Below are 27,496 nucleotides of genomic sequence, written 5' to 3' on the forward strand. Positions count from 1 at the left end.
ACACCTAGTACTTGCTCCTTGAAGGTGCCTCCATGTCTGTTGGTGTCGATAGGATGATTATCCCTGAAATCTGTTCATCGGTGTCTCTTGATTTAACCTCTTTAGGGGGAGGGACCAACATGCAAAAAAAGTCGTTTCTCCTTATAGGACGTGTCGACAGCTTATAGTCTGAATCACATACAGACCTGTGGAGAAAAAAGAAGTCAAGCTTGTGCTGAGGGGAATAAAACAAAGTCAGGTTTTCACTCGGTGGCTTTTCTCTCAATGCCCCAGTCCTGTTTGTTCCCTCAGCCTCGGTGTTTGTAGAATGATCTGTGGGGTAGATAGACCTCTCAGCCATGATTAATCTCAGGCCATTTCTTTATCTCTGGGCGCTAGGCAAGGATTTATGAGGTAAGGAGATCCTGTCTACACAAAAATAACCTAATAAATAACATCGCGGGGCTCCAGACAAACGCTTGCCAGCATCCAGCTGTGGAATAGTGCTTTCCACTGCGGCCTTTGCTGTTACTGGCTACAGAGGAGATTCCCGGCCAGGGGGTGGCTCCGTGAACCGCCCACCTAAATTCGAGTAGGGATTGGGCCTCAGCTTTCAGGAAAGCTCAGAACTGCTCGCAGCACGAGACATTCACGTCAACCTCTCCACCCTGTGTGAGACGCCTCGGGGAGAAGAGCTTCTCGGCTCACGCAGGCCTGGGCTCCGTCTGAGTCCATCCTCTTACATATTGTGTGACTGTGGGGCAAGTCAGTCCCCGTCTCCACTCCTCATCTGTGAGAGGGGGATAATAGCAGAGCCTCCCCAATAAGGATGGCATGGTCACGAAAGGAGATGATGCATGTAAAGCTCTTCACACGGTGATTTACCAGTGCAGGGCCTGGGGTGGACTTGGACGTGTCAGTGTAGCTTGGCAGCCGTGATGGTGGTGTTGTGTTACTTTAATTAGTTAGCTCATCCTTAGTTAGCTGGGCCAAGCACTTAATACATAGTAACTCATACTCTTCACAGCAACCCAGTGAGGTAGATACTGTTGTTATTCCCATTTTAAAGATAAAGTAACTGAGGCACAGAGGAGTACAAGTAACTTGTACAAAGTTTACAGCAGGGGTTGCCTTTGTACTGGAGTCTGGCTGTAGGGCCTGTGCCCTTTGCCCCTCTGATGACCTGTCGTGCTCATGGAAATGTCCCCTACTCATCATTCAGGTGTCATATGTCCCCTGAGCCTGGGAGGGGCAGGCCCAGCCCCTCCTGTCTAGCACAAGACCCAGGGTTGTCCCAGATGAGCAGCTGGTCAAGCAGGAGACCTCTATCTGGCTCCCAGGGCAGACACCTATGGAGCACGTGTCCCCATGCTCTGTTTGCAGACAGTCTAGCATGTGCGTTTGCTTCACATAGGGCATGACGCCACTGATGTACGCCTGTGCTGCTGGGGATGAAGCCATGGTCCAGATGTTGATTGATGCTGGAGCCAACTTGGACATCCAGGTGAGAACGCCCCAGAGGGCTGCCCCGGGCCCCCAGCCCAGCGAGGGAACACCCCAAGGTCTTCATCATCCATGCTGGCTGTGATGATTTGGACAACAGAGTAGATATGTCTCAGAGAACTGGAAATATAAGATACACAGAGATCATAGTTAGCAAAGACGGTTTTTTCTCAAGATTCGGGCTTTCTGCCAGAGAAGAGAGCTCAGAGGGGAGCCCACTGGAGAGAATGGCCATGATTCTGTTCCTGTAGCTCCTTTCCCCTTTTGTCAAGTTAGTCCCCAGCCATCCCTACCATCTCCAGACACTTCTTGCTCAACCTGCTCCTGAGGCATAAAGTGTCCCCCTTCTGCCATCTCTCTGCCCAGAGCAGACGTCACTAATTGAACATCCTTTTGAGCCTTGTGCACAAGGTACTCCAGGCAGACGTTGCCAATCGAATATAGAAAGCACTTGAGTTGACTCCTGGCCACCATCCCTGCAGGGCTCCCCCTTAGCTCAGGCCCCATGTCGCCTGCCCAGGAATGTCACTCACCTCGGAAACACTGATCCCTTGTGGCATTTTCCCAGGTTCCAAGCAACTCTCCCAGGCACCCCTCCATCCACCCGGATAGCCGGCACTGGACCTCACTGACGTTTGCTGTGCTGCATGGACATATCTCTGTGGTCCAGGTGAGCTCCTGCCAGGTGTGCCATGCACCCCCAGCTTGCCAGATGGGCTGAACCCCAAGCGCAGCCCCAGCCTCACATGTGTCGAGTGGGATCAGAAACACTGGTTAAGGCCAGCTCACTGGGTCAGCAGGACAGAGGATCAACTGGTTTGCCCCAAGGAGCAGGCTCTAGTGAGCAGGATGGGAGCAGGCTCCAATGTGAGATTTTAGGGAAAAGGATGCAGGCCCAAATGATACCAGGCCTGCCTGGCCTCTCTGCATCTGTGGGTGAGTCTCGGGGTGTGCTGGAATCTGGAATCTGTGCAGATGTGCTCAGATCTGCACAGATGTGTTTCTTTCCTCCAACCATCCTTCCAACCCTGAGCTATTCTTACTTCCTCATGAGTTCTATGGCTTATACCATGTGGTCCTTCTGGTTCTGCCCCTCTCCGTTAGCAGCCATAGTCTCTCAGCATCTCAGTTCCTGAGAGAAGACTCAGATTGACACTGCTCGCCTGTCAGCCAAGTCACACTGTGCCCACCTTGGCCCCGGTAGCTTTGGCTGGCTGAGGGTCAGGGCAGGCCTGGAATGGAAGCTGTGGACGGGGCATGGCAACACTGCCACTCGGCTCCCAGGCTCCTTCACTCCTCAGGCCTGCAGGGTTCCAGCAACTCCTTCCTGGGAGTCCGCATGACACCCTTGCCATCTACTGGATCGCGGGTCCCTCGAGGGCAGGGGTCATGTCTACCTGTTCGCTGTCCACACAGTCCTGGCCTATACGAGAGATTCTGTAGCCAGTGGTCAGTAGGTTGGCTGCCACATCCTGCCTGCTTTTCTTTTTTTTTTTCCTGCCTGCTTTTCGGTGACTGTCCTCCTGAGACCTTGAGCAGAGTTCCACCCTGGCCCAGACCGGCCTGCAGGGCTGTGCCCTGGGCTTGTCTGGACTGGTGCCCAGTTTCACCCTGCCAGGCAGGTCTCTGTCTTCCTCCGCTGCTTTGGTGCTCTGGCTCAGACAGCGCTGCCGCAGCTGCTGTCTGACTGATAAGAGCCTCCTGCCAACAGCCACCCCCACACCCACACTGTGGGGAGACTGAGAGGTCAGCCTGGACCCTTCACACCTGGTCCCAGGTGAGGGGTGGGTAGGATTGGCCTAATTGCTCAAGCACAGTCTTGAGGAGGCTCAGTCTGTGGAAACCTGGGAGGGTTGGAAAGGCGGCTCCCTCCAAAGCAGCCAGTCAGGAAAGGTGAGATGGACTGAAGTCACCTATGGTGCTGACACCACCCCTGCCCAAGGCAAAGCCAGCCAGCCCAGTGGGAACCGCTTGGCATCTGTTAGCCCTGCTCTGTCTGTCCCTTGCAAGGCCTGCCCTTGCCAGAACCAGGAGAGGCCACCTGGTGTCCCAGACAGCCAGGTTCTGCTCCAGCCCTGCACTGCCCAGCCTTGGGCAGCTCATGGAACCTCTTTGAAGAGAGCCCTAGAAGCCATTGGTTACTGAACCCCTACGGAGAATTGAATGTCTCTTCACTTAATCCCCAACAATGTTGCAAGACAGGCCTCTCTCCCATTTTCTAGATGGGGAAGACGGAGGATTGGGGAGTTGAGATACCTGCCCCAGCTCACCCACTCAGCTCTGACCCTGTTGGCTCTGCCTTTCCCACAACCTCTGCTGTGTCAAGAGCCTCAGATTCCCCTGGTTGATTGGATGGTGTTACCTTCTATTCTTGGGCTCCCCGGTGGTGCTAGTGGTAAAGAACCTGGCTGCCCATGCAGAAGACATAAAAGATGTGGGTTCAGTCCTTCGGTCAGGAAGATCCCCTGGAGGAGGGCGTGGCAACCTACTCCAGTATTCTTGCCTGAAGAATCCCATGGACAGAGAAGCCTGACAGGCTATGGTCCATAGGGTCGCAAAGAATCAGACATGACTGAAGCGAGTTAGCACACACCTACCTTCTATTCTTCACTGCGGCCAGTTTGTAGGAAACTGAAAGGGGGAGATAGCTCAGAGGTCCCTATAGCTCAGGGGCTTGGTTCAAGACCACAAAAAGCGGAGGGGAAGGTTCTGAGCATTTAAAGCTGTGAAGGTAACCAGGAGTTCTACAGTTCTGGATGCCTGAGGGAGCTGGCTCTTGGTCGCATGCCAGGAGGAAACTAAAGGCCACTCCCCGAAGCCTCCCCTGCACCTGGCCCAGGTGACACTCCCCTCCACGCTCAAGTGCCCTTCCTGTGCCTTGGCAGTTGCTCCTGGATGCTGGCGCCCACGTGGAGGGCTCGGCAGTGAACGGCGGCGAAGACAGCTATGCAGAGACGCCCCTGCAGCTGGCCTCTGCGGCCGGTAGGTGCACCGCTGCCCTGCCCAGCCAGGGTCCCTGACTGCCCTGCAGTTCCACCTGGCCCTCCTCACAGTGTCACCCTGCCTGGCTGAGCCGCACACAGAGACCCCCATGGCAAGCCTTGAAACCCCTGCTTCAGGTCGCCAGGGGCTCCCCCTCACTCCATCGTCAGTGTTTCTATGGTGCTCAGTGCTCAGACAGGCCCAGCAGAGGGGCAGCGACATGGGTGGTGGAAGCATTCCTGGCCCATCTCTTTCAGGGAACTACGAGCTGGTCAGCTTGCTGCTTAGCCGGGGCGCCGATCCCCTCCTCAGCATGCTCGAAGCCAATGGCATGGCCTCCTCCCTCCACGAGGATATGAACTGCTTCAGCCACTCAGCCGCCCATGGCCACAGGTACCTACCTGGGGCTTCCTGCCCCGTGTTCTGTGGAGCGTGAAGCAGAAGAGCTAGGCCTGGAGATCTTTCCAGAGATGGAGGGAAGGGGTGGATAGAGGGTAGCTGCCTGCACACCAGCCAGAAAGAAGACACAAGTCTTCAGGCAGCCTGTGGGCCCAGAGGGTGGAGGTCTGGAAACACAGGGTGGTGGGTGCCCAGGGCAGGCCCTCTCATTCCCCCATAAGACCCTCCACCTGCAGCCACCCAAGGCTGCCCCAGGACCCCATCCCTTCCTGTGCCCGGGCTACTTCTCCATTGCCCGCTACAGCCTGGAGCGCTAGGGGCTTCCACCCAGACTTCAGCTCCACCATGAAGATGCTCCTGGTGGCTCTGCTAGAAATCACATCCTGCTCTAGGAGCAGATGGTGGACCCTGCTTTTTAGGGGCCAGGCCTGCCTGAGGGTGTGACAGGGCAGAGGTGAGACCAGCTGCTCTGGTCTCACCTAACCAGAGTTAGGCCACTCTGGGGTCAAAGGGCAGCAGGGAAAAGGTGAGTAGAAGACAAAGAGGGACTCCCTTGAGGGACCTGGGTCATCCCGCTGTTGCTCTGTCAGCTCAGCAGTTAACAAGAGTACCCTTTGTGGCACAGCCCAGCCTCCATCACAAGGTGGGGAAGGGGTTGAGGAGAGGCAGGCAGGTCTGCAGGGAGACGGCTCCACCCCCAAGTGGCCTGGGGGCCTGCCCATGAGACAGCCATCTGGAGCCCCAGGCCACAGGATGCGACAGAAGAGCCTGGGGCTTGGAACCCCCTCTGAGTCTGCATCCCGCTCGGTGTGACATGAGCAAGATGTACTCATCACCCATGAATACTGAGGTTCCTCTCTCAGGGTTAAATGCACTGGTACATGGCAACATCAGGATTGCCAGGAGAAACATCAAGTACCTCAGATATGCAGATGATACCACTTTCATGGCAGAAAGTGAAGAACTAAAGAGCTTCTTGATGAAGGTGGAAGAGGAGGGTGAAAAAGCTGGCTTGAAACTCAGCATTCGAAAAACTAAGATCATGGCATCCAGTCCCATCACTTTATGGCATATAGATGGGGAAACAATGGAAACAGTGAAAGACTTAATTTTCTTGGGCTCCAAAGTCACTTTGGATGGTGACCACAGCCATGAAATTAAAACATGCTTGCTCCTTGGAAATTGTGAAAGTACTGCACTCAGTATGCCAGCAAATTTGGAAAACTCTGCAGTGGCCATAGGACTGGAAAAGGTCAGTTTTCATTCCAATGCCAAAGAATGTTCAAGCTACTGCACAATTGCACTCATCTCACACGCTAGTAATGCTCAAAATTCTCCATGCCAGGCTTCAGCAATATGTGAACCGTGAACTTCCAAATGTCCAAGGTGGATTTAGAAAAGGCAGAGGGACCATAGATCAAATTGCCAACATCCGCTAGATCATCAAAAAAGCAAGAGAGTTCCAGAAAATCATCTACTTCTGCTTTATTGACTATGCCAAATTCTTTGACTGTGCATCACAACAAACTGTGGAAAATTCTTAAAGAGATGGGAATACCAGACCACCTGACCTGCCTCCTGAGAAATCTGTAGGCAGGTCAAGAAGCAACAGTTAGAACTGAACATGGAACAACAGACTGGTTCCAAAACTGGGAAAGGAGTACGTCAAGACTGTATATTGTCACCCTGCTTATTTAACTTCTATGCAGAGTACATCATGAGAAACGCTGGGCTGGAGGAAGCACAAGCTTTATCAAGGTTGCCAGGAGAAATATCAATAACCTCAGATATGCAGATAACACCACCCTTATGGCAGAAAATGAAGAACTAAAGAGCCTCTTGATGAAAGTGAAAGAGGAGAGTGAAAAAGTTGACTTAAAGGGCAACATTGAGAAAACTAAGATCATGGCATCTGGTCCCATCACTTCATGGCAAATAGATGGGGAAACAGTGGAAACAGCGTCAGACTTTATTTTGGGGGGCTCCAAAATCACTGCAGATGGTGATTGTAGCCATGAAATTAAAAGACGCTTACTCCTTGGAAGGAAAGTTATGACCAACCTAGACAGCATATTCAAAAGCAGAGGCATTACTTTGCCAACAAAGGTCCGGCTAGTCAAAGCTATGGTTTTTCCAGTAGTCATGTATGAATGTGAGAGTTGGACTATAAAGAAATCTGAGTGCCAAAGAACTGATGCTTTTGAACTGTGGTGTTGGAGAAGATTTTTGAGAGTCCCTTGGACTGCAAGGAGATCAAACCAGTCAGTCCTAAAGGAAATCAATCCTGAATATTCATTGAAAGGACTGATGCCAAAACTGAAGCTCCCAATACTTTGGTCACCTGATGCAAAGAGCCGACTCATTGGAATAAAGACTCTGATGCTGGGAAAGATAGAAGTCAGAAGGAGAAGGGGACAACAGAGGACAATATGGTTAGATGGCATCACCAACTTGATGGGCATGAGTTTGAGCAAGCTCCTGGAGATGGTGAAGTAAGGACATAGAAGCCTGGCATACTGCAGTCCATGGGGTCGCTAAGAGTTGGACACGACTGAGCAACTGAACAACAATGTGGGAATATGCAAGTCAGCTGCTATTAGGACGATTGTTGTGTATCAGGCTCTGCATGTGATGTCACTTGAGCCTCACATTAACTGGGAGAGGACGATACTGATTCCCCATGCTACAGTGACAGAGCCATCAGGGCTCAGAGAGGTAGGACAACCTGTCTGAGATCACACAGGATGGCAGAGCCTGCTTGGCCCCAGAGCTCATGACTTCTCAGCAGTACCCGGATGGCAGAAGGGAGAGGTCTTCTGCCCCTTTCCCTGACTCACCCGGGGGCCCAGCCTGCCTGAGAAGGGAAGACCATGAGCCCTTTTTGCCCGCAGATGCCCCGTAGTTGGCCCATCTGGGCCACAGGACGCTGAAAGACAGCTTGGCAGGCACCATGCATGGTGGGAGCCTCAGACATCACCCTTCTTTGTCCCTTTCCCCACAGGAACGTCCTGAGGAAGCTCCTGACTCAGCCACAGCAGGCCAAAGCAGATGTGCTGTCCCTGGAGGAGATCCTGGCTGAGGGCGTGGAAGAGAGCGATGCGTCCAGCCAGGGCAGCGGCAGCGAGGGGCCCATGCGCCTGAGCCGGACGCGCACCAAGGCCCTCCAGGAGGCCATGTACTACAGCGCGGAGCACGGCTACGTGGACATCACCATGGAGCTGAGGGCGCTGGGTGAGGCCACGTGGTGTGCGTGCACAGACACAGGCGCGCGCGCGCGCGCACACACACACACACACACACACACGAGAGGGCCAGGCCCACAGGCCAGGAGGCAGTGGAGTGCAGGGCGGGCCTCCGCCCTCTCAAACCAAGACAGGTGGTGCCCTGAGCCTCAGACAGTCCTCAGTGGGGACATGTCTCAAAAGCCTCACCCAGCCCTGTGCCCTCAGGGCCCCCAGCTTCCCTGGTCGAGGCCTGGTGATGTGGGAGTGTCTAGAGCACCAGGAGTCCACATTTCTGGTCAGTGAGATGCTCTCCAGTCCATCAGCCCGCCTCCCCACCTCCTTGGCCTGCAAGCTTGCAGACTTCTCCTTTCCTCCCAGGCGGCTGGTCAGACAGACCTGGGGGAGATCCCAGCCCTGCCACGTTCCCTAGTGCTCCTCCCCTGCGAATGTGAAGTCGTCACACACAGCACAGGGCCCGGTGCCCACTAACCGTGGGTGCTCAGTGCATGATGACAGCATCGCTCCTCTCCTGGGGGCCCACGACACACAAACACCCAGCGCTGGGCCAAGGAAGCGGGAGCCACACGACCCTCTGGTGGCAGGCCAGCCTCAGTGCTCTTCCCTATGAAATGGGAATATCACTCCTGCACAGTCAGTAAACCAGCAATGCTGATGCTACCCTTGGCACCATGTCCCCAGGGAATGCCATCAGACCTTTTTAAATCCACAGTGAGGCTGGGGAGTAAGAAGCAATCTCTAATTATCAGAAACATCGCTAGTTTTTGTCATGACCTTTACAGAGTAGTTTTGGATTACTCTGCGGCCCCAGTGACATACTCCAGGGAGCTGGTAAACAGTAATTACATGACACTGCGTGTGCACAGACACACCAGGGAGCCAGGCGCTGGGAAAAGCCCTTGGCGACAGAACAGGGTTCATTTCAGGCTTCTAGACAGGCATGGGGTCCTCTTGTCCCCACGCGCCCTGCATATCCTCCGGGCATTCGAGTCTCCGGGGCCACCTCTCCTAATTATAATGGTTCCTCCCCAGTAGGTAATTCCGGGGCCCAACAAGCCAGTGGGGCCAGTGTGGGTGCTGGGCCTGTACTTAAAGGCTCCCAGGCTGAGCTGTGGATTTTCAGAGATCAGGCTCCCTGCACCTGGCCTGAAGCCATTCCTCCACCTCATCTGATGGGAACTTTGAGACCCTTTTATGTCTCAGGGAGGCCTGTCAGGGTGAACAAATGCTTTCCTTACTGGCTGTGCTGAGCTGGGGAGAGGGGGTGCCCCGACTTGGGCAGGGATCAGGTGCGTTGGTCTGCCAGAAAGGGGGCTGTCATGAGGTGGGCTCAGTGGTCCCTTTGGGGATCGCTCTGCCCGGGGGGTGACTGCCCTTCCCCTTCCCGGTCCAGGCGTCCCCTGGAAGCTGCACGTCTGGATCGAGGCTCTGAGGACGTCCTTCTCCCAGTCTCGGTACTCGGTGGTGCAGAGCCTCCTGCGGGATTTCAGCTCCATCAAGGAGGAGGAGTACAATGAAGAGCTGGTGACTGAGGGCTTGCCGCTCATGTTTGACATCCTCAAGACCAGCAAGGTGAGACAGCCCCGGAGGCCCCGAGAGCCCACAGACAGACCACAGGACGGACCCGGAGACTGACGCACAGGCAGACAGACCGCAGGACGCAGACCGACCACAGGACGGACCTGGAGACAGACACACAGGCAGACAGACCGCAGGACGGACCCGGAGACTGACGCACAGGCAGACAGACCACAGGACGGACCCAGAGACTGCCTCACGGGCAGACAGACTTAGGGACACCCCCCTCACAGGGACAGAAGGACACAGGCACCCCGCAGGTGGACGTCCAGCCCTCGCCCGGACCCGCCTGACTGCAGAGGCTAGGGTTCTGTCTGGGCCAGAGCCTGGCCAAAAAAGCAGTCCGGGGAGTCGGTGTGGAAGACCGGGCCTCCCTCGCCAGACCAGATCCACGGGGAATGAAGGGCAGTGCTGCGCTGATCCTGGCCTGGACTTTTGAAGCTGGCCTGGCGTACCTGGAGCTGTAAACACACGGCCTCCAGATGAGGGTCGAGCTGACGCCCCTCCCCGCCTCTCCCCCCACAGAACGACTCGGTCACGCAGCAGCTAGCGGCCATCTTCACGCACTGCTACGGCAGCAGCCCCATCCCCCGCATCCCCGAGCTCCGCAAGACACTGCCGGCCAGGCTCGGTGAGGCCTCCCCACCTCCTCTCCCCTCCCCCTCCCTCTCATCTCTGTGCTCCTTCCCCTTCCCAAGTGCCTGGGCGGCAGGCGCCTCCATCATCCCCTTCTCCTTCCCCCCGTGACAGATCCTCACTTTTTGAACAACAAGGAGATGTCAGACGTGACCTTCCTAGTGGAAGGAAAGCTGTTTTATGCACATAAAGTCCTGCTGGTGACGGCTTCTAACAGGTAGGCAGCCCAGATAACAAATTCTCTGCCCCCTCCGGGAAGTTGGGGGAGGGCAGCTTCATTTAGATATGAGATTATGGGCAGGCTGGAGAAGAGCCTCTGCCCCCCAGAGGGTGGTCACAGAGCAGGGAATCCCCACCACCCACCCCACAGGGGACAGAGGGACAGTCATGAGGAGACCCAGAGTTCTCCCAGAGGAGCTGGGTCATTGTTCTGGTCAAGCCATTGCTTTTGATGATTAGAAAACACGAATGTTCTAACATGAAGGTCAGTTTTCCAGCCGTGGGTGTTACGGTCACTAAGCGAGAGGGCAGCTGGGACAGATCGGGGCTCAGCCCAGCTATCTGTCAGCCTAGGACGATGTAAAACGTCACTTGCCCAGAATTCTTTAGCGAGCACAGCAGTGATTTTTAAAATGCTTCTGTCCCCTGGTGACCGGTCAGGCGATGGATGGGGCCTTTGCCACACAGTGATGGAATAAAAGCCATGCTCAAGCCTTTCCTTGTCTCATCTCCTTGGCTCCAGGTTCAAGACGCTGATGACCAATAAATCAGAGCAAGATGGCGATGGCAGTAAAACCATTGAGATCAGCGACATGAAGTACCACGTTTTCCAGGTGTGTGTCCCTCAACACTGCGGGCTTTTCCAGGGGTGCCCCTCCCCCACAGGACCCTGACCCTGGCTGGTCCATCTGGGCGGGGTCAGCTATGAGTCAGTCATAGTCTTCCCCTCCATCCCTAATGCCTTCTGTGTTTTGCTGACTCAGTGGTCAGGTTGGAGCATCTAGGCTTTTCCCAGCCAAGGTAGCCTTTCCGTTGTGAGTTTGCAGCTTCAGAGTCTGTTTCATGGGCCCTGAGCTCTAACCACTGGGTGAGGGGTCTGGGCAGCCTGACGGGCATGTAAGGACAGGCGCACACCACACGTGTAACCTGTGAGCCCTTGTCCTGAGTGAGGTCCCAGTGCACGAACTTGCTTGAGCACTTGTTGGGAATGCAGAGCCTCAGGCCCCATGCCAGGACCCCCCACAGTTTAACAAGACCCCAGGTGGGTGGAGAGTGACGTGCGCGTGTACCGTTGTAGGCCCATCTCTCTTCCTCGGCATCAGACCCTAGCCATGCCGGCTAAGCAGAAAGAGCCACAGGGAGCCCATCCTGGTTGTGGGAGATCAAGGTCAGGACTTTCGATCTCTAAGCTTCGGAGAATGTCAGAGGTTGCGTGATGGAAGCTCCGCAGGCTGGCCACCAGGAGTGGCAGGCGAGGTCTGGACGGGACTGGCTGGGGTCTAAGCTGAGCCCCAGTGGGGAGCTCCTTTCTAGAAAGTGGTCTTCAGGCTGTAGGTGTGACCCTTAGGGGCTGAGACGGAGGCTAAGAGGCAGCTGGTATGTGAACCCAGGACCTGGCCTTGCCCGGGACAGGCTTGTGACCTAATGGGAGAGATCACAGCCTCACAGAAGCGTGAGAAGCCACCATCTAAAAGGGTTTAGTCCCTCTCTCTTGTTCCTGGCAGTCATCTGTTTAGCATTTAGTTACTTATGGGTACCATGGAGACAGCAGTAAACAGGACAGGGACCCTCCAGGAGACAGGATTATGAATGAATGTGACTGGGAGTGGTGGGGGAGGCGCCGGCGCTGCAGGCAGGGGCACTGAAGCTGCAAAGGAGGAAATTTCCTGGGGACCAGGGTAGTCAGCCAGGTATCAGGAGCTCCAGGTAGCCAGAGCAATCCACACAAAGACCACCACCACCAGAGACCACAGCCTGTTCAGGAAATGCTCTCTGGCCAAGTCCTGGCAGCCGTTCAGGAGAACATCCAGAAATGAGGCTGAGGCTGCTCCCGAGGAGCCATCACATGAAGGGCTCGAGCTTTAACCCAAGGGTAGTTAGAAGCTGCTCTGAGGTCGCCACCATCGCTGACACTTAGCCAGGCATGGTTCTAAGTGCATTTATCAGTTAAGCGTCACAGCACAGTCCAGGAGGTGCACACATGTTGTTTTCCCCCCTTGGTCCGTGAGGTGTCGCAGGCACAGGGAAGTTCAATAACTTGTTCAAAGTCACACAGCTGGGAGGTGATAGAGCCAGGGTTCAATCTAGGGCGTGTGGAATGGTCCAGTTTGTGTGACCTCGCACACTCTGGAGGGTGAGGGGAGGACGGGCAGGACTGCAGCCAGGGGAGCAGGTGAGCGGCTGGTGAGAAATCCAGCTGAGTGATGATGGCGACCGGTAGAGGCAGCAGGGTAGAGGGGTGTGGATGAGGGGAGAGTGGGGGGCTTGGCGGCATTGGAGGAGGCCCAGGGTCAGGCCCAGGGTCGGGCATAGGGTGTCTCCCCTCCCCTCTTCTCATCCCTTGAGCCAAACTCCCTGGGGAAGGGGAGCTTGCTTGGCTAAGAAGCCCAAAGTCCAGGTGAGTTGGAGCGTGAGGTGGGGTCACGACCCAACCCAGGAGGCGGGTTTGAGAAGGGCAGCGGGGATTGGGCGGGAGGTGGGGGTGACAAGGGTGACCCCTGCCATCGAGGCAGCATCTGCTCAACTGGGGTGACCCCCGAGGCAGGAGAGGCTGGGCAGCCCTTGACTTCTCAGGCTTGTCACGGGGTAAACAGAGACAACAGGCCTAACCTCAGGGCACACGTGGGCCTGGGGCATGTTAGCCACTGGTCTGGCCCTGTGGGTTCTCTGGGAACAAAGCTCTGCCATCCCGCAGTGTGTGTGTGTGTCCGGGGTGGGGGGGGGGGGGCGGGAGGGCAGCGTGCAGCTGAAGCCATAGATCCAGGTCCGAGGCCTCCTAAAAAAGCCTAAGTTTCAGAGTAGCCCCCAGACATCTCATTGGCTGTCACAACACAAAGAGAACTTGAGATCTTTGTTTTCTAGAACAGGAACGGAGGCCCAAGGAGATCTAAGCAATACTATCTCTAATAGAAAGATAATGCTGGGCACAGAGGTTATGTAAAATTGCTTAATAGATGAAGGAAAATGTAAAAAGAAACAGGTGAAATTTATTTAACTTAATGGAGCCAAAATAGTATCATTCCACATATAAAAATTTAATGAAATGTTTTCCTTTTTTCGCACTAAATGTTTGCAATGCAGTTTTGACACAACACAAACACAGGTGTAGACTCTTGCCAGGGTCACTGCCGACTAAACCTCGGCCTTTCGGGGATGCCCCTGCCGTTCTGATGCGGCTGTTGGCCCCAGTCCTGTCCCTGCAGTATTGGGGGCCTCCCTGTGGTCATGTTCCTGGTGGCCCACTCTGGGCAGAAGGAAGCGAGGCCATCCCTGCAGCTGGTCCTGCCTGGGCCTCACTGGGAGCAGCCCTTTGCCCGCTCCAGCCCTGCAGGCTGCCTGCTTTGGATGACCCACAGCCTGCCCGGGGGCTACCGGGCTGTGGGAAATTAATGTCCGCAGCTGCCTGCTAGCAGCCCGGTTCCCCCAGGGAGGCTCCAAGAGGGTGATTCTGGTCCCACTGCTGTGGGCTCATCTGCATTCAGGTGCCTCAGGGAGACCCATGTACCACGAGAGCTGGGCCGGGCCCAGACCAGCTCCCAAAAGCGGCAGGAGGCTGCTTCTAAGCCAGGGAGAGGAGCCACAGGCTGGGCCCCTTCTCACCTCAGGGCTGCCCTGAGGCTAACACCTAGGAAAGAATCCCTGGAGATGGGAGCTGCCCCACTCCCAGTCCTGGGCACTCAGCTCCCAGGGTGGGGGATGGCGGAGGAAGCCAGGCGTGGGCCCGCCCGAGGCACACACTGCCTGGAGTAGCGGGACACGGGTACATCCGTGTAACTGTAAGATCTCCACCTGAGCTCCAGCGGGGGCTGCACAAGACCTCTGGAAGCCCGCGCTCCTGAGGGGAGGGGGCGGGCTGATGCCTCCTGCAGGCCAGGACACGGCTGGCAGGCCCTCTTCCCTCCCCCGCCCCGCCCCAGCGTGGGCTCCTTCCCTCTAGACCCTCTGGTGCCCCTTCCAGCCCGGGGGCCAGTCCTAACAGAGCCCGACTGTGCCGGCTGGAGCCGTGTTTACTTATACCCTTGCCAGCTCCTTGCTGGGGCCCTTTCTTCAGCCAGCCAGGGAGAATCATTTTTCTTTTTCCAGCTGGAAACTCCCCAGTCTCCAGCATGATGGCAGAGCTTGTAAGTCAGACCTCAGCAGAACTAAACATAGCCCCCTCCCCAGGCCACCTCATATGGTGTCGCAGGGCCCCCGCTGGTCGGCAGGGTGACCTCTGGGCCAGGTCCCAGGCCCCAGCACTGCACTGGCTTCCAGGAGGAGGTCGGGATCTGGCTAGCCCTGATGGGGAGGTCAGGAGTCAGGATTCTGAGGGTGGACAGTCGCCCCCTCAGAGCCCCCCATGTTTAGAATTTCCATAAGAGGAGAAAATGAGTCCTGAGGTGCCTGGTGTGCTGCAAGGGTTCTGAGGAGGCGGGTCAGCCTCATCAGCCTACCTGCCTGGCCTCAGTTTTCCCAGCCGCGAAGAGTATCTGCCCTCCTGGGCTCACAGGGCTGTTGTGGGGACTGAAGTGAAGCCACTCTGTGGAAGGCAGCTTGCCATACGCATTCCAGGAGAAGCACAAAAATGCCTGACGAGAGTCGGGCGGTGTGCAGACGCTGGCACACAGCGGTCATGGGGCACCAGGGGCGGGCAACGGCTGGAGTGGCGCTCGGGACATGGGGGGGCACCGAGGGGCGGGCAACGGCTGGAGCCGTGCTCGGGGCGGGAGGTGGGGCACCAAGGGCCGGGCAGCGGCTGGAGCCGCCCTTGGGGCTGGGGGGCACCGAGGGGCGGGCAGCGGCTGGAGTGGCGCTTGGGGTGAGGAGGCACCGAGGGCCAGGCAGTGGCTGGAGCGGCACTCGGGGCGGGGAAGCACCGAGGGCCGGGCAGCGGCTGGAGCGGCTCTCGGGGTGGGAGGTGGGGCACCGAGGGGCAGGCCAGCGGCTGGAGCGGCGCTTGGGGCACTGAGGGCCGGGCAGCGGCTGGAGCAGCGCCCCAGGGGCACGGGGTGAGCACGGTGGTGCTGTGGGCCCCCTGGCCCTCACATGGGGCCTTTTTCCTGCAGATGATGATGCAGTATCTGTACTACGGGGGAACGGAATCCATGGACATCCCCACTGGTGACATCCTGGAGGTGAGGACCTGGCAGCCCCTGAGCCCATCCACCATGCCTGTGCCCAGCCTGAGACACCTGCCAGGTCTCACCCACCCCAATCTCAGAAACACAGCATTGGAGACATGAGGAGGGAGGGAAGGGGGCCTCTGTGAGGACCCCCTGCTTCCCTGCAGGTCCTCACTCTTCTGAGCACATGGGAAATGGTGCGCCTGTGGAACCCAACCTCCCGGGTGACCCCTCAGGGTTAGAAAGGGCCATCCCTGAGGATAGAAAGCCTAGGAGGATCAGAAGGCAGCAGGTACCCTCCCACCTTACCAGGTTACTGCTTAGAAAACGGACCCGCTGCTGGCCACGCGCCTGGCTAGAAAGTCGTGCAGATGAGCAGGCAGCTCATAGTTGAAGGCCTCGCGACATGAGAAATTCCAACCAATGTCTGTCACCTATCAGATACTTCCCAAGGTGTCCTAGCAAATACCTAGATGGCCTGGGGTAGAAATAAATCAAGGCCATCGGACTTAACTGGCAGGTGGGCAGGGAGGGTCCTGGGGGTCAGGAGGGCACACAGGGGCTCTGTTCCGTGATGCCGGGGCCACGGGCCTGGCCCCGCTCACCCACGGCCTCTCTTCCTCCTGCCAGCTGTTGTCAGCTGCCAGCCTGTTCCAGCTGGACGCCCTGCAGCGGCACTGTGAGATCCTGTGCTCCCAGACCCTAAGCGTGGAGAGCGCCGTGAACACCTACAAGTATGCCAAGGTGAGGGCCCCTGCTGCCACCCCTGCCCCCCATCACTCACCCTGCTGTGCCCTGGCAGCTTTGAAGGACAGTGTCACCCTCTCTGTGGCCTGAAGTCATGGCCGCCCAGTAAGGCGGCACAGCAGCTGGGGAGCTGAGCTCTGAGCCAGGGGGACCCCAGGTCCTGTACCAGTTGTGCTGCACTGGGCAGTGAGACCTGGGGCGGCAAAGAGCGGAGCCCCTCCAAGTCAGATCAGTTCTCAACACTACTCGAGTTTTTCCCCCTTGGTGCTCCTTAGTCTTCCTCCTCGCAGCAGATGCCACAGCAATGCATCAGCCACCCCTCTCCGTCCTGCTACCTCCACTCTCTCCACTCTCGGACGATCGCGTTGGCCTGGCCTCCAACACTTTCTGGCTTTCACCCTGCAGTCCACAAGGCTCTTTGAAAAGTGTGAAGATCCCGCCACTCCCCTACTGAAACTCTTCAAAGGTTTCCCACTGCAAAGTAAAGACCCAGCCCTTATCTGTCACCCCTTATGAGGCCCCTAGGACCCTCTCCCATCTCCCCTTCCAATGCCTCCCTCTCCCTTCACCTGGCCACGTGGCCCCCATCTCTTTCTCAACTCATTTCCACCCCAGGACTGCTGCAGTCCTCCACTAAGTCTCCTCCCCCAGCTGCCCCCAAGTCACGCGCCTCTCTGCCCCTTCAGCCACTCTCACTGCCTCAGAGTACTGACTACTGTCTGTGATCACCTGGCCTGGCTGGTTCCTTGGCTTCTCTTGTCCCCCTGATCTGGAACATCAGCTCTGAGAGCGCCTCACAGACCTGGGCCTCAGGGCCTGCATCCAGTGCCTGGCCCAGAGAGGGCACTCAGGGTTTGCTGAGCGTTTACCACGTGAACACTTATGCTGCACATCCCACCGTGGACAGCCCCTGCCCTTAGGGACGGAGCGTCCAATCCCATGGGGATGAGGACCACCCCTCAACAAGCCGTCACCAGCAGGACCAGGCGGAGAACAAGATGCCAGGATGTTCCTGGTGGCACAGCTGGGATTTGAACCCAGATCAGTCTAACCTGAGGAGATGCTCATGGAATTCAGATGAGAAATTCAGTTGCCCTAAGATGCAGAGATAGGGCCTGCCTACCTCCCTGGGTCTGGGGCTTGAAGCTGGACCTTTGCCCCTGAGGACTGTTTGGGGGCAGTTTTGGGCAGGGCTGTGCTCTCACCCCTCTCCCTGCCCCCACAGATCCACAACGCCCCCGAACTGGCCCTGTTCTGCGAGGGCTTCTTCCTCAAGCACATGAAGGCCCTGCTGGAGCAGGACTCCTTCCGGCAGCTTATCTACGGCCGCAGCAGCAAAGTGCAGGGCCTGGACCCGCTGCAGGACCTGCAGAGCACCCTGGCCGAGCGCGTGCACTCGCTCTACGTCACCTCTCGGGTGTGAGGTGTGGGGGCGGCTGGCTCTGTTACTAGGCCTCCCGGTGGGTAAGAAAGGCTGGGAGCTTCCTGGGGGTGTCTGGGCCAGCACACAGCCAGGACCAGTGGACATGCTGGGGCCTTGCTGGGCTGAGACTGGTTACCGGCACTCTTGGAGCCAGACTTGGGCAGGCCCAGAGCCTAACCATTTGCTCAACCAGTGATGAGCCAAGGGCAGGAGTGGCCACAAGTGGCCCTTTTCCACACCTGCCGCCTGCTTGCACCGGAGGGCTGCTGTGCACTCACCCTCGTGTGCCCCTCCCGGAGGCCTGTGCTGATCCCGCTCTGCTCTGCACAGCTTCTGGTCATGCCCTCCAGGCTCTAACCAGCCCACCCCCGGGGCCTCGGGCAGCTCAGACTGTCCGAAGTGGGGCTCCTGGGGGGTGTGGGCATCCTTATGAATGTAGAGAGTGTATGTTCTATCTAGGCCTCAGGCCATTTCAGTCAAAAGCTGGTGTTTTTCCCTCAGTGTCACGTCAGACAAACCTGAACTTAAGGCTGTGCCTTTGAAAGACCTGATGTGGCCTCCAGGGGGACTGGGGATCCTGTGAAGAGGGTCATTTTCAGCCTATTTCCTTGGTGTCTGGGCTCCTTTGGGCAGAGGGGCGGCTGGCCTGCTCAGTGAGTAGTAGAGAAGGTGGTTTGTTCCCCCACCAGCGCCTTCAAAGCTTTTGATCTGAGCCAAGGGTGGGGCATAGTGGAGGAGCCTGGTGGCCTCAGCTTCTGCTGCTGCTGCTGTTTTCAGGGGCCAATGTAAAGGGGTTGATTCTGAAATCCCAAGCCTAGAATTAGGCAGAGCCCTAAACATCCCTCCAGTCCAGTCTCTCCAGTGAGAGTCCTTTAACTTAGACTGGAGAGCAGGGCCCAGACTTCCCATTGGGAACTGCGGGTCTTGGGGAACCTAAAGGTCGGGGCATAGGTAGACAGGAAGGATTGGAAGAGGAGGTCCTTCTACTTCCCTGCTATCTGCCCCTGCCATCCTGTAGGCTCCAGGCTCTCCTGGGTGGGGACACATCGCTGGGCCTGGACCCTTGTCGTATTTATGTACCAGACATCCGGGGCGTCTTCCGGAACAGCTTGTGCTGGATGTCCCCCTTTGGCTGTCTGGCTGTACCTTAGAAACTATTTATTCACCAGAAGCCCCAGGCACTTTAGGAGGTGTCCTTTCAGTCACCTTGAAAAGCCCTGGGGGTTTGCAACCCTGGAAAATATTTTCCACTAGCTGCTTGAGCTGGATGCACAAAGGAATAGGCGTTATTTTATTGCTGTAATATTGTATGATACTGTAACTATACATTAATGTTGTCACTTATTGTAAATGTACTATGGTTTTATTAACAATAAACACTTGTTAACAATGACCTTGGCCTCATGGCTCCTTATAGAGGGTTACCCAAAGTTCAGAGCTAGGGAGGAGCCCTAAGGACCAGGAAGAGAACCTGGAGCTGATTCCCTGGTTGAGACACCTGTGTTTCAGAGAGAACAAAGCTCCGACTGGAAGCTGTGCATGGCCAGCCGCTAACCCCTGCCCTGCCCCTCCCAGGACCTGAGCCTGGATCCAACCCTCACTGAGCCTGAGTCTTCCTGTTCTGTCCAATGGGGTAGGTGTGTTCCCATTCATTAAGTACTTACATGGCACTGAGCTGGACTGGAAGGACGGGAGCCCAATGCCAGGAATAAGCTGTCAGATTTTTCACAGAACTAGAACAAATAATCCTAAAATTTATAATGGAACCACAAAAGACCCAGAATTGCCAAAGCAATCCTGCAAAAAAAAAGAAAGCAGGAGGCAAAACTTTCCAGACTTCAGACAATACTACAAAGCCACAGTAATCAAACCAGCATAGCACCAGCACTCATCATATAAACAGACACATTAACCAGTGGGACACAATAGAGAAACAAACCCACCTACCTATGGTCAGTCAGTCTTCATCAAAGGAGGCAAGAATGATGGAAAAAAGGAAAGTGGGAAAATGACAGTCTCTTCAGCAAGTGGTGGTGGGAAAGCTGGACAGCCACATGTAAATCAATAAAGTTAGAACACGCCCTTACAACATACACAAAAAATCAAAGTGTCTTAAAGACTTAAATACAAGACATAACACCATAAAACTCCTAGACAAAAACATAAGCAAAATATTCTGATATAAATTATACCAATGTTTTCTTAGGTCAGTTTCCCAAGGCAATAGAAATAAAAGCAAAAACAAACAGGACCTAATCAAACTTACAGGCTTTTGTAAAGCAAAGGAAACCATTAACAAAAAGATAACCTACGGACTGGGAGGAAAATTATTTGCAAATGAAACTGACAAGGGCTTAATTTCCAAAATATAGAAAGAGCTGTCACAGCTCAACATCAAAACAAAAGCAAAAAAACCCAATCAAAAAATGAGTACGACCTAAAGAGATATTTCTCTAAAGACATACAAATGGCAATAAGCACATGAAAAGAGACTCATCATCACTAATTAGCGAAATGCAAATCAAAACTACAATGAGGTACCACCTCACCCCAGTTAGAATGACCATCAGAGTCTACAAATAAATGCTGGACAGGATATGAAGACAAGGGAACTCTCCTACACTGTTGGTAGCAATGGAAGTTGCTGCAGTCACGATGGAAAACAGTATGGAGTTCCTCAAAAAATTAAAGAGAGTTGCCATATGATCCAGCAATCCCACTCCTGGGCATATATCCAGACAAAACTTTAATTTGAAAAGGTACATTCACCCACCATGTTCACAGCAGCACTGTTTACAACAGCCAAGACATGGAGACAGCCTACACGCCCATCGACAGAGAGATGGTGGAGGAGACGCGGTGCACGTATGCAATGAAACGCTACTCAGCCACAAAGAAGGATGAAATCAAGCCATTTGCAGCAACACGGATGGACCCAGAGAGTGTCATACTAAGAGAGACAAATACCATACGATATCACTTACATGTGGAATCCAAAACATAACACAAATGAACATATTTACGAAACAGACTCAGAACAGAACTGTGGCTGCCAAGCGGTGCAGGCGGGGAATGGATTGGGAGTTTGGGATTCCCAGATGCAGACTATTATATATAGAATGGGTAAAAAATTAGATTCCACCATATACCACAGGGAACTATATTCAATATGATAGACTAAAATGAAAAATATGAAAAAGAATATATGTATAAAACTGAATCACTTTGCTGTATAGCAGAAATTAACATAACACTGTAAATCAACTATACTTCAATAAAATTTTTAAAAAGACAGCTGTCAGGGACTTTCCTGCTGTGCCCTGACCCCCGGGCCCCACCGCCCTGATTTGCAGAACTACTGCTAGGCTGTCAGAATAGTTGTTTGCAAATCCTTCCACGATGCAATTCTGCGTGGCCCAGCACAGGGAGGAGGAGGGGCCTGATGAGGGACCCCCTGGCCTTTGGTGGCTGCCGCCTTCAGGCCCTGTTGAGCGCTTGCTGGCTGTGTCACCTGTTAAAGGACAGAAGACCAGAAGCCAGTGACTCAGGCCCAAAGGTTTTCTGGAATAGGTGGTAGTTTGTCTTAGGTGCAAAGTCCAGGTAGAAATAAAGGTTTTTAAAATGCTTCCCGTCTGAAGCAGGAGAAATTCCTAAGGTCACTAGGAACACTGACGGGAGTGGCTGTGGTTTCAGTGACCGACAGGCCAGGACTCTGGAGTTGGGGGACAACATAAAGACCCCACAGGGTCAGTCAGTCCTGGGAAAGACCCACTGTGGGCTTTGCTGGATGGAGGCCCAGGCACGGCAGCCTGAGGCCCAGCAGCCTGAGGCCCAGCCTGGGGCCCTGGCCTCTGTGGGGAGAGGGCTTGCCATGGACACATGGAGCCCTCTGGTGGCCTCCGGTGGGAGGCACACCCCTTGGCACCATCCTCCTGGGCAGAGGCCTCTGCTAAGGTGGTTTGGGGGTGGGTTGTCCCTCCCAGCACTCACCATCTCCAGAGGCTCCCCTTCAGAGGTCTGTGCCCACCCTCCCTACAAGCTCCTCCACCCCTGCAGGAGATGCCTCAGTCAAGTATGCAGCCTAAGCAGCAAGGTCTAATCACCAGCTGGCTCCATACAGGAGCTCAGCCGTATTTTCTTTTAAGGGGGTTGAAGATTAAAGGGAAGGTAACGTAAAGGGAGCAAGGCCCCTTCAAGCCTGCATGTAGCAGAAACATGTTCTAAAGCAAGCACTTAAATAATAATTAGAAAAAAAATCAGACTTTCTCCAAGGAGCCAGGAGAAACTAGCGTGGAAATGGGACTGTCTTACCACCTTACCTTGCCCCAGTGGCCAGGCTTCCTCCTCCGGCCACCACTCAGGAGCGTGGGGGCTTCTCTCCTCTGCTGCCCACTTCAGGCTGTTAGCACCCAAAGGCAGGCTGGGGAGAGGACAGTGAACTTCTCCTTAGCAACCCTGCTAAGGGAAATGAGGGGGTGGTTTCCTTCTACTCCAGCTACCCTGCGGGCAGTTGAGAAGCTGACTCGGCCGGAGTCTCCACAGGAAACTCATCCCGACAGGCCACCAAGGCTAAAGCCGAGTCTTCCTCCCGGCTCCTGATACTTTCCCTTCTCCTGCCGGTTGCCCCACAGCAGCCAGATGTCGGGATTATCACAGCTTTCTCCTCAGCTGAACCACTGAAAGCCGAAGAAAAGCCGAAGAAAAGCCTCAGCATCTCCCTCTCCCGCCACCCCTTGCCTTCTGCAGAAGCTACTCCACCTTTCGGCTTTCACCAGTTGTTTAGAGAATGGAGAGCAGCATCTGGAGTCTGAGTCGCCTATTCAGGCCCAGGGGAGGCCAGTCCCACCCCCTCCGGGCCAGGGGACTGGCGGCTGGTGCGATGGCCTCAGATAATGAGCCTACATTTATCCAAGGTGACGGTCACTCCCCTCGTCCCCTCCCCCAGCCTCAGCAGCCCCCTTTGTGTCACTCCTGGTCACTCGAGGGTCCTCTGGGACTATGGGGGACAGATGAGCAGTGGAAGCGTTGAAGCGGGCCAGCGCTGGCTCCCTCGCGGCTTGGTGGAGTGGTGGGGGGATGAGACCATTGAGGAATCTTCTTTGTTCAGGCTTTTTCGGCCCCTTCCCCAGCCTAGTGACAGCATTCATCGGCGGCCTATGTGAATTCATTTTGCAAGTGAGATTTCCTGAGACAGCGAGCTTTACAGATGTCACTCTGTCTGGAGGCCAGATGGTGAGGTCTGGGGGAGGCGCGCTTTTTCAGGTTTGGAGGAGAACCCAAGATCACAACCACCAAGTGCAGAGACCTGCACACACTTTGCACATAAGCGCCAAGACTGTACATGTAGGCAGAATGCTCACTTCCTTTTCATGTGCACAGAGAAAGGCCAGAGTACAGGCTTGTGGTTTTAGAACAAAGCCCGGCCTCATTCAGTCCATCGTAGTGCTTGTGGGCAACAGAGCAGCTCCCCTGGGTTACACGTGCCACAGAACAGAGCCTTGGTGAACACCTGCTCCTCGCCAGGCACTGTCCTCTGCTCCTCACAGCGGCCCTTCCAGGGAGGTGCTGTCATTACCACCTGCAGTTTACACACATGTGGACCTGGGTGGAAGTAAGAAGCGTGCTCCAGGTCACAGCAAGGGCCAGGCAGAGCCAGCATCAAGGCCAGAGAGAGTCCATGGAACAGAGCCGAGGACAGGCTTTGACACTAGAGGTGCTGAGCAAGACCAGGCCAACGTGGGTCCTGCACCTGTAAGATGATGTGGCTGGAGAGGTTTTAACATACCAGCCAGCTCAGATCATTTGGGGCTGTGACTGCATTTTAGCCACTCTCTTTAAGAAAACCCTCTTTGATGGGCTTCCCTTATGGCTCAGTGGTAAAGAATCCACCCACCAACACTGAAGACGTGGGTTCAATCTCTGATCCGGGAAGATCCCACATGCTGCGAAGCAACTAAGCCTGCACATCACAACTACTGAATCTGTGCTCTTCTAGAGCCTGGGAGACTAAAGCTCACATGCCTAGAGCCTGAGCTCCACACCAAGAGAAGCCACTGCAATGAGAAGCCCTGTACCACAACTAGAGGAAAGCACTTACAGCAAAGACCCAGCACAGTCAAATAAATTAATTTTTTTAAAAATCCTCTCTAAAAGGCAGGTTCAGGCACTCACCCGAGAAAAATGGATCAAAAATTCTTTTTCATCTCATTGAACTTTCCTGTAGACTTAATGGGGGGAAGGCGTGGTGGTCCTAGGCACAGGTGGTCAGAATCTGCTCTCCTCCCTGTGGCCATCTGTCCTGGGAGCTGCACATTTAATCCTCTTTGCTCCAGAAGCTCCTCTTCCTTCCCTGTCTACAGACTAGACTTCTAGGAACCAGATAACCTACGAGGGCTGAGGAAAGGATCTATTTGGATTCACAGAAGACAGTCCTTTTAGAGTCTATGAAAAACCAAGGAAGAACAGTAACCAAGGCCACCGCAGGAATTCTTTAGATAAAAGTAAGAAAAAATACAGAAGCTGAAATCTGACTCAAGGAGCTTGGAAAGATCACCAGCAACTCACAGGCAGAGGCGAGGAGACAGGTAGATCAGAACCAGAGCACGACGGAGCCAGCCTCCACTCTGAACTCTCCCTGCACTTGGTGACATGAATAGACAGCGACTGCACAGAACCAGCAGAGGGGGAGTTCTGTGGTGCTCCGGCGGTTAGGACTGCAAGCTTCCACTGCAGAGGGCCCAGGTTTGATCCCTGGTCAAGGATGGCAGGGCCCCGGTTTCAATAAAAACGGTATCAGACTTAGGACTGGAAAATAGATACCAAACATTCCACGGTACACATGAAGCCACCACACTCCTGTCCACAAGAGACGGAACCAAATGATCTGACAGGAGCTAGGGATGAAAAGAGGCCCAGCTGGCTGGCTTCCAGGTGCCACACCAAGTGCTATGGAATGACCACAGGAAGCACGGGTCAGCGCGGTCAATTCCCCCACGGGCTCCCAGCTCGGTAAGCCCCAGCCACCCTGAGCCTTGATGCCGGCACCCTCCCAAGTGCACCTGCAGCCAAGATCCACCAGAAGAAATGGGCAAAGTCAATTCCCATCTAGGTGCAGCTGACAGGCACACAGGCCGCTGGTCTTTCTAGGATGTTATTTATTAAAAATAGATTCTCTATCTCCCCTCATCCCTGCTAGCAAAAGGGTCTTTCCCAACATTTTTTTTCCCAAATGGATGAAATAACAGGTATTGGGGACTCAGATATCATATCGTTCCCTAAGTTGAGAAGTCAAGCTTTTCTGGGTCACTGCTGGGGGAAGAAAGGGTCGGAACATGGCAGTGTGGGTCCCAGCGCTTAAACGTGGCTGACACGGCCATACAGCTGGACTAGAGCTCCTGGGACTCCAGGCTTCAGGGAGCCTGGGCAAGTTCATGATCATAGGCCTTGATGCTCCCCTCGCCGCCTCTGGGGTCTCCAGACAGCCGTGTACTTGATGCTCGAGAAGAGACGAGAGCCAGCACGGCTTCAACATGTGCAAGAAGGAATGGAGAAAGCTGGGCCCAAAGCAAAATATGAACGTATGGGAAAGGCAGGCCTGGACTGAGGGGAGGAGAGACGGCAATAACGGTATGCCAACCATCGCGTTCTAAGCAGACCCCCTCGGAAGCGACACTGCCTTAAGCCATGTTCAGCTCATAGACTGAATTCCTGGCCCGCTTCTGGGTTTCCTGGGGATCCTGTTGCATTTAATAGTCCAGTCAGCTGCCACTCAGTCCCGCCAGAGTCAGTCCTACAAGTCAGGGTATTTCCTTACGAGTCAGCCGCCGACGCCCAAGTGTCTCTCCACTATTTCTTCCGCTTCAGTTTCATATCTTTTTTGTTCTTCATATCTCTGTTTTTCTTCAACTTTTTATTCTGTTTGGGTTCTTGTTTGGCCTCCAGCTTCCTTTTCTTGTCACTGGAAAAGAAAAAACAAGAGTCGAAAGAAAAACATGCTGGATCTGTTACCTCTTTCAGACTGCTCTGCTTTGTCTGAGAAAAGGTTTCCGTCATCTGAAACTTGATGTAAGAATGTGCAGTTACACAGACGTGTTCTCTGTAGGCCTACGGGGCGCTGTGCTGGGGGCTGAGGACACAACATACCAACCCCATTCCTGCCCTGACCAAGCTTAGTCTGTGGAGGAAAAAACCTACACCTCAACTCCTGAAATCTGCACATCTCCCCTCCTAAAACTTAAAAATCCAAGGCATCACAAGAAAAATTCATTCCCATCAATTACCACTGAGGATTACCCTGGAAACCAGACACATTATCCCAGTGACCGTGAGGATAGTCCCCAATATAATACAAAGCATGAAATGCCCAGAAAAACCATACAGTACTTTTTGATGTGCTGTTATCTTTCCTAAGTGAGAAGAAAACTGAAAGGAATAGGGACACATTTCAGCTGGCCACTGGTCCCTCACTGACAGATTAACAGGAGAATAGCTCAGAAACAGCCACCTTCCTTCCAGCTTACAGGTTACAAATTTCTCTCCAGTCTCACTCTGCCCTGAAAACAAACATCTCCTTAGAAGGAGAGGGTAAACAATTCTGTCCAGAGACCATTAACATCACGTGAATGAAATGACTGCTAATAAAACAAAGAAAAGATGCTTCAAATGCATACATAATGACAGTCAGTGTTTTCACCTCCAAAAGCACAAGCTCTGACGTTAACACTGAACCGTGGACGCACAAATAGCCACACAGGCTGGGGAGTAATGCAGGAGGCTCCTCCAGGCAGTGGCAGCCGACCCAAAGGCAGGAGCAGCGGAGTACGGGGGGAGGCTGCCACACACCATGCATGCAGCCGGCCTCACTCCAAAGCCACCACGGTCAAGGCGGCGGCCACCATCAGCCCTGGGCCACGCCTGCTTTTTCGTCCAAACCAGAAATTAGAACACACTGACAGTGGGCTTTTGTGCCATGACAGAGACCATCATGAAAATAAGGCCAGCGCTGATGGGGGAGACCTCCAGGCTGCACTGTGACTTATGGAGATGGCAGAAGAGGATATCCTGATTTCGGGGGTCTATGGCTCCTAGAGTCACAAGATGTCCTCTTTTCAAATAAACTCTTCAGGGAACCCTGTTGATGGCAATGCCAACAACTCACCCTCTCCACGAAACCCCAAGCCAACCCTGGAAGTCTCATCTCCAGAGGCCCAGGGCAGGGGAGGCCTCACTGTGTTCCCCAGGGAAACTCCAGTGAAGGTTCCGGCCCACGGAACTATTGCCATCCTCGAACACGTGGCTCTGCAGAGAAGTACCTGGGGCAAGGGTTTATCAAAAAACAGTCCAGGGAGTTCTGGAGCTCCCCAAGATCCCTCCAGGTGGACCCCAAAGTCAAAACTATTTTCAAAACAATCCTAATACATAATCTGCCTTTTCCATTTTCATTCTCTCCCAACTATTCTATTTTCCAGAGGCTACAAGCCATCTGATATCACAGCAGATTGAAGGCAGAAGCAGACGAGAGAATCCAGCTGCTTTCTAGTTTCCCAAATATTAAAGAGATTTGGAAAAACAAATGTAAAACATTCTCACTTTTCTCACTGAAATTTTTATGAGAAGGTTATTAAAAAAATTTTTTTAGTCAATGTATGGCAAAACCAATACAGTATTGTAAAGTAAAATAAAGTAAA

General features: G+C 54.4%; 2 protein-coding genes across 3 annotated transcripts in view; one reads left to right on the forward strand and one right to left on the reverse strand.

The window, feature by feature from the left end:
• Positions 1 to 19,203, forward strand: part of ABTB2 (ankyrin repeat and BTB domain containing 2) — a 182,615-nt gene extending 163,412 nt beyond the window's left edge. Inside the window, exons 6-17 of one of the 2 annotated variants that reach the window (XM_018059255.1) lie at positions 1,394 to 1,483; positions 2,051 to 2,152; positions 4,368 to 4,464; positions 4,722 to 4,857; positions 7,865 to 8,094; positions 9,499 to 9,677; positions 10,209 to 10,314; positions 10,434 to 10,536; positions 11,062 to 11,152; positions 15,584 to 15,652; positions 16,271 to 16,384; positions 17,613 to 19,203. In XM_018059255.1, the coding sequence (XP_017914744.1) occupies positions 1,394 to 1,483; positions 2,051 to 2,152; positions 4,368 to 4,464; positions 4,722 to 4,857; positions 7,865 to 8,094; positions 9,499 to 9,677; positions 10,209 to 10,314; positions 10,434 to 10,536; positions 11,062 to 11,152; positions 15,584 to 15,652; positions 16,271 to 16,384; positions 17,613 to 17,810 (1,515 nt within the window). In that variant the 3' untranslated portion in view covers positions 17,811 to 19,203. The other variant, XM_018059256.1, reaches the window with a different exon arrangement.
• NAT10 (N-acetyltransferase 10) overlaps positions 24,948 to 27,496 on the reverse strand; it is a 39,634-nt gene continuing 37,085 nt past the window's right edge. The window contains exon 29 of the mRNA XM_005690076.3: positions 24,948 to 25,767. Coding sequence (XP_005690133.2) covers positions 25,656 to 25,767 — 112 coding nt within the window. The 3' untranslated portion in view covers positions 24,948 to 25,655. The remainder of the gene's footprint in view (positions 25,768 to 27,496) is intronic.

Source organism: Capra hircus, chromosome 15 (assembly GCF_001704415.2).
Source record: "Capra hircus breed San Clemente chromosome 15, ASM170441v1, whole genome shotgun sequence".
In the NCBI taxonomy this organism is placed as follows: domain Eukaryota; kingdom Metazoa; phylum Chordata; class Mammalia; order Artiodactyla; family Bovidae; genus Capra; species Capra hircus.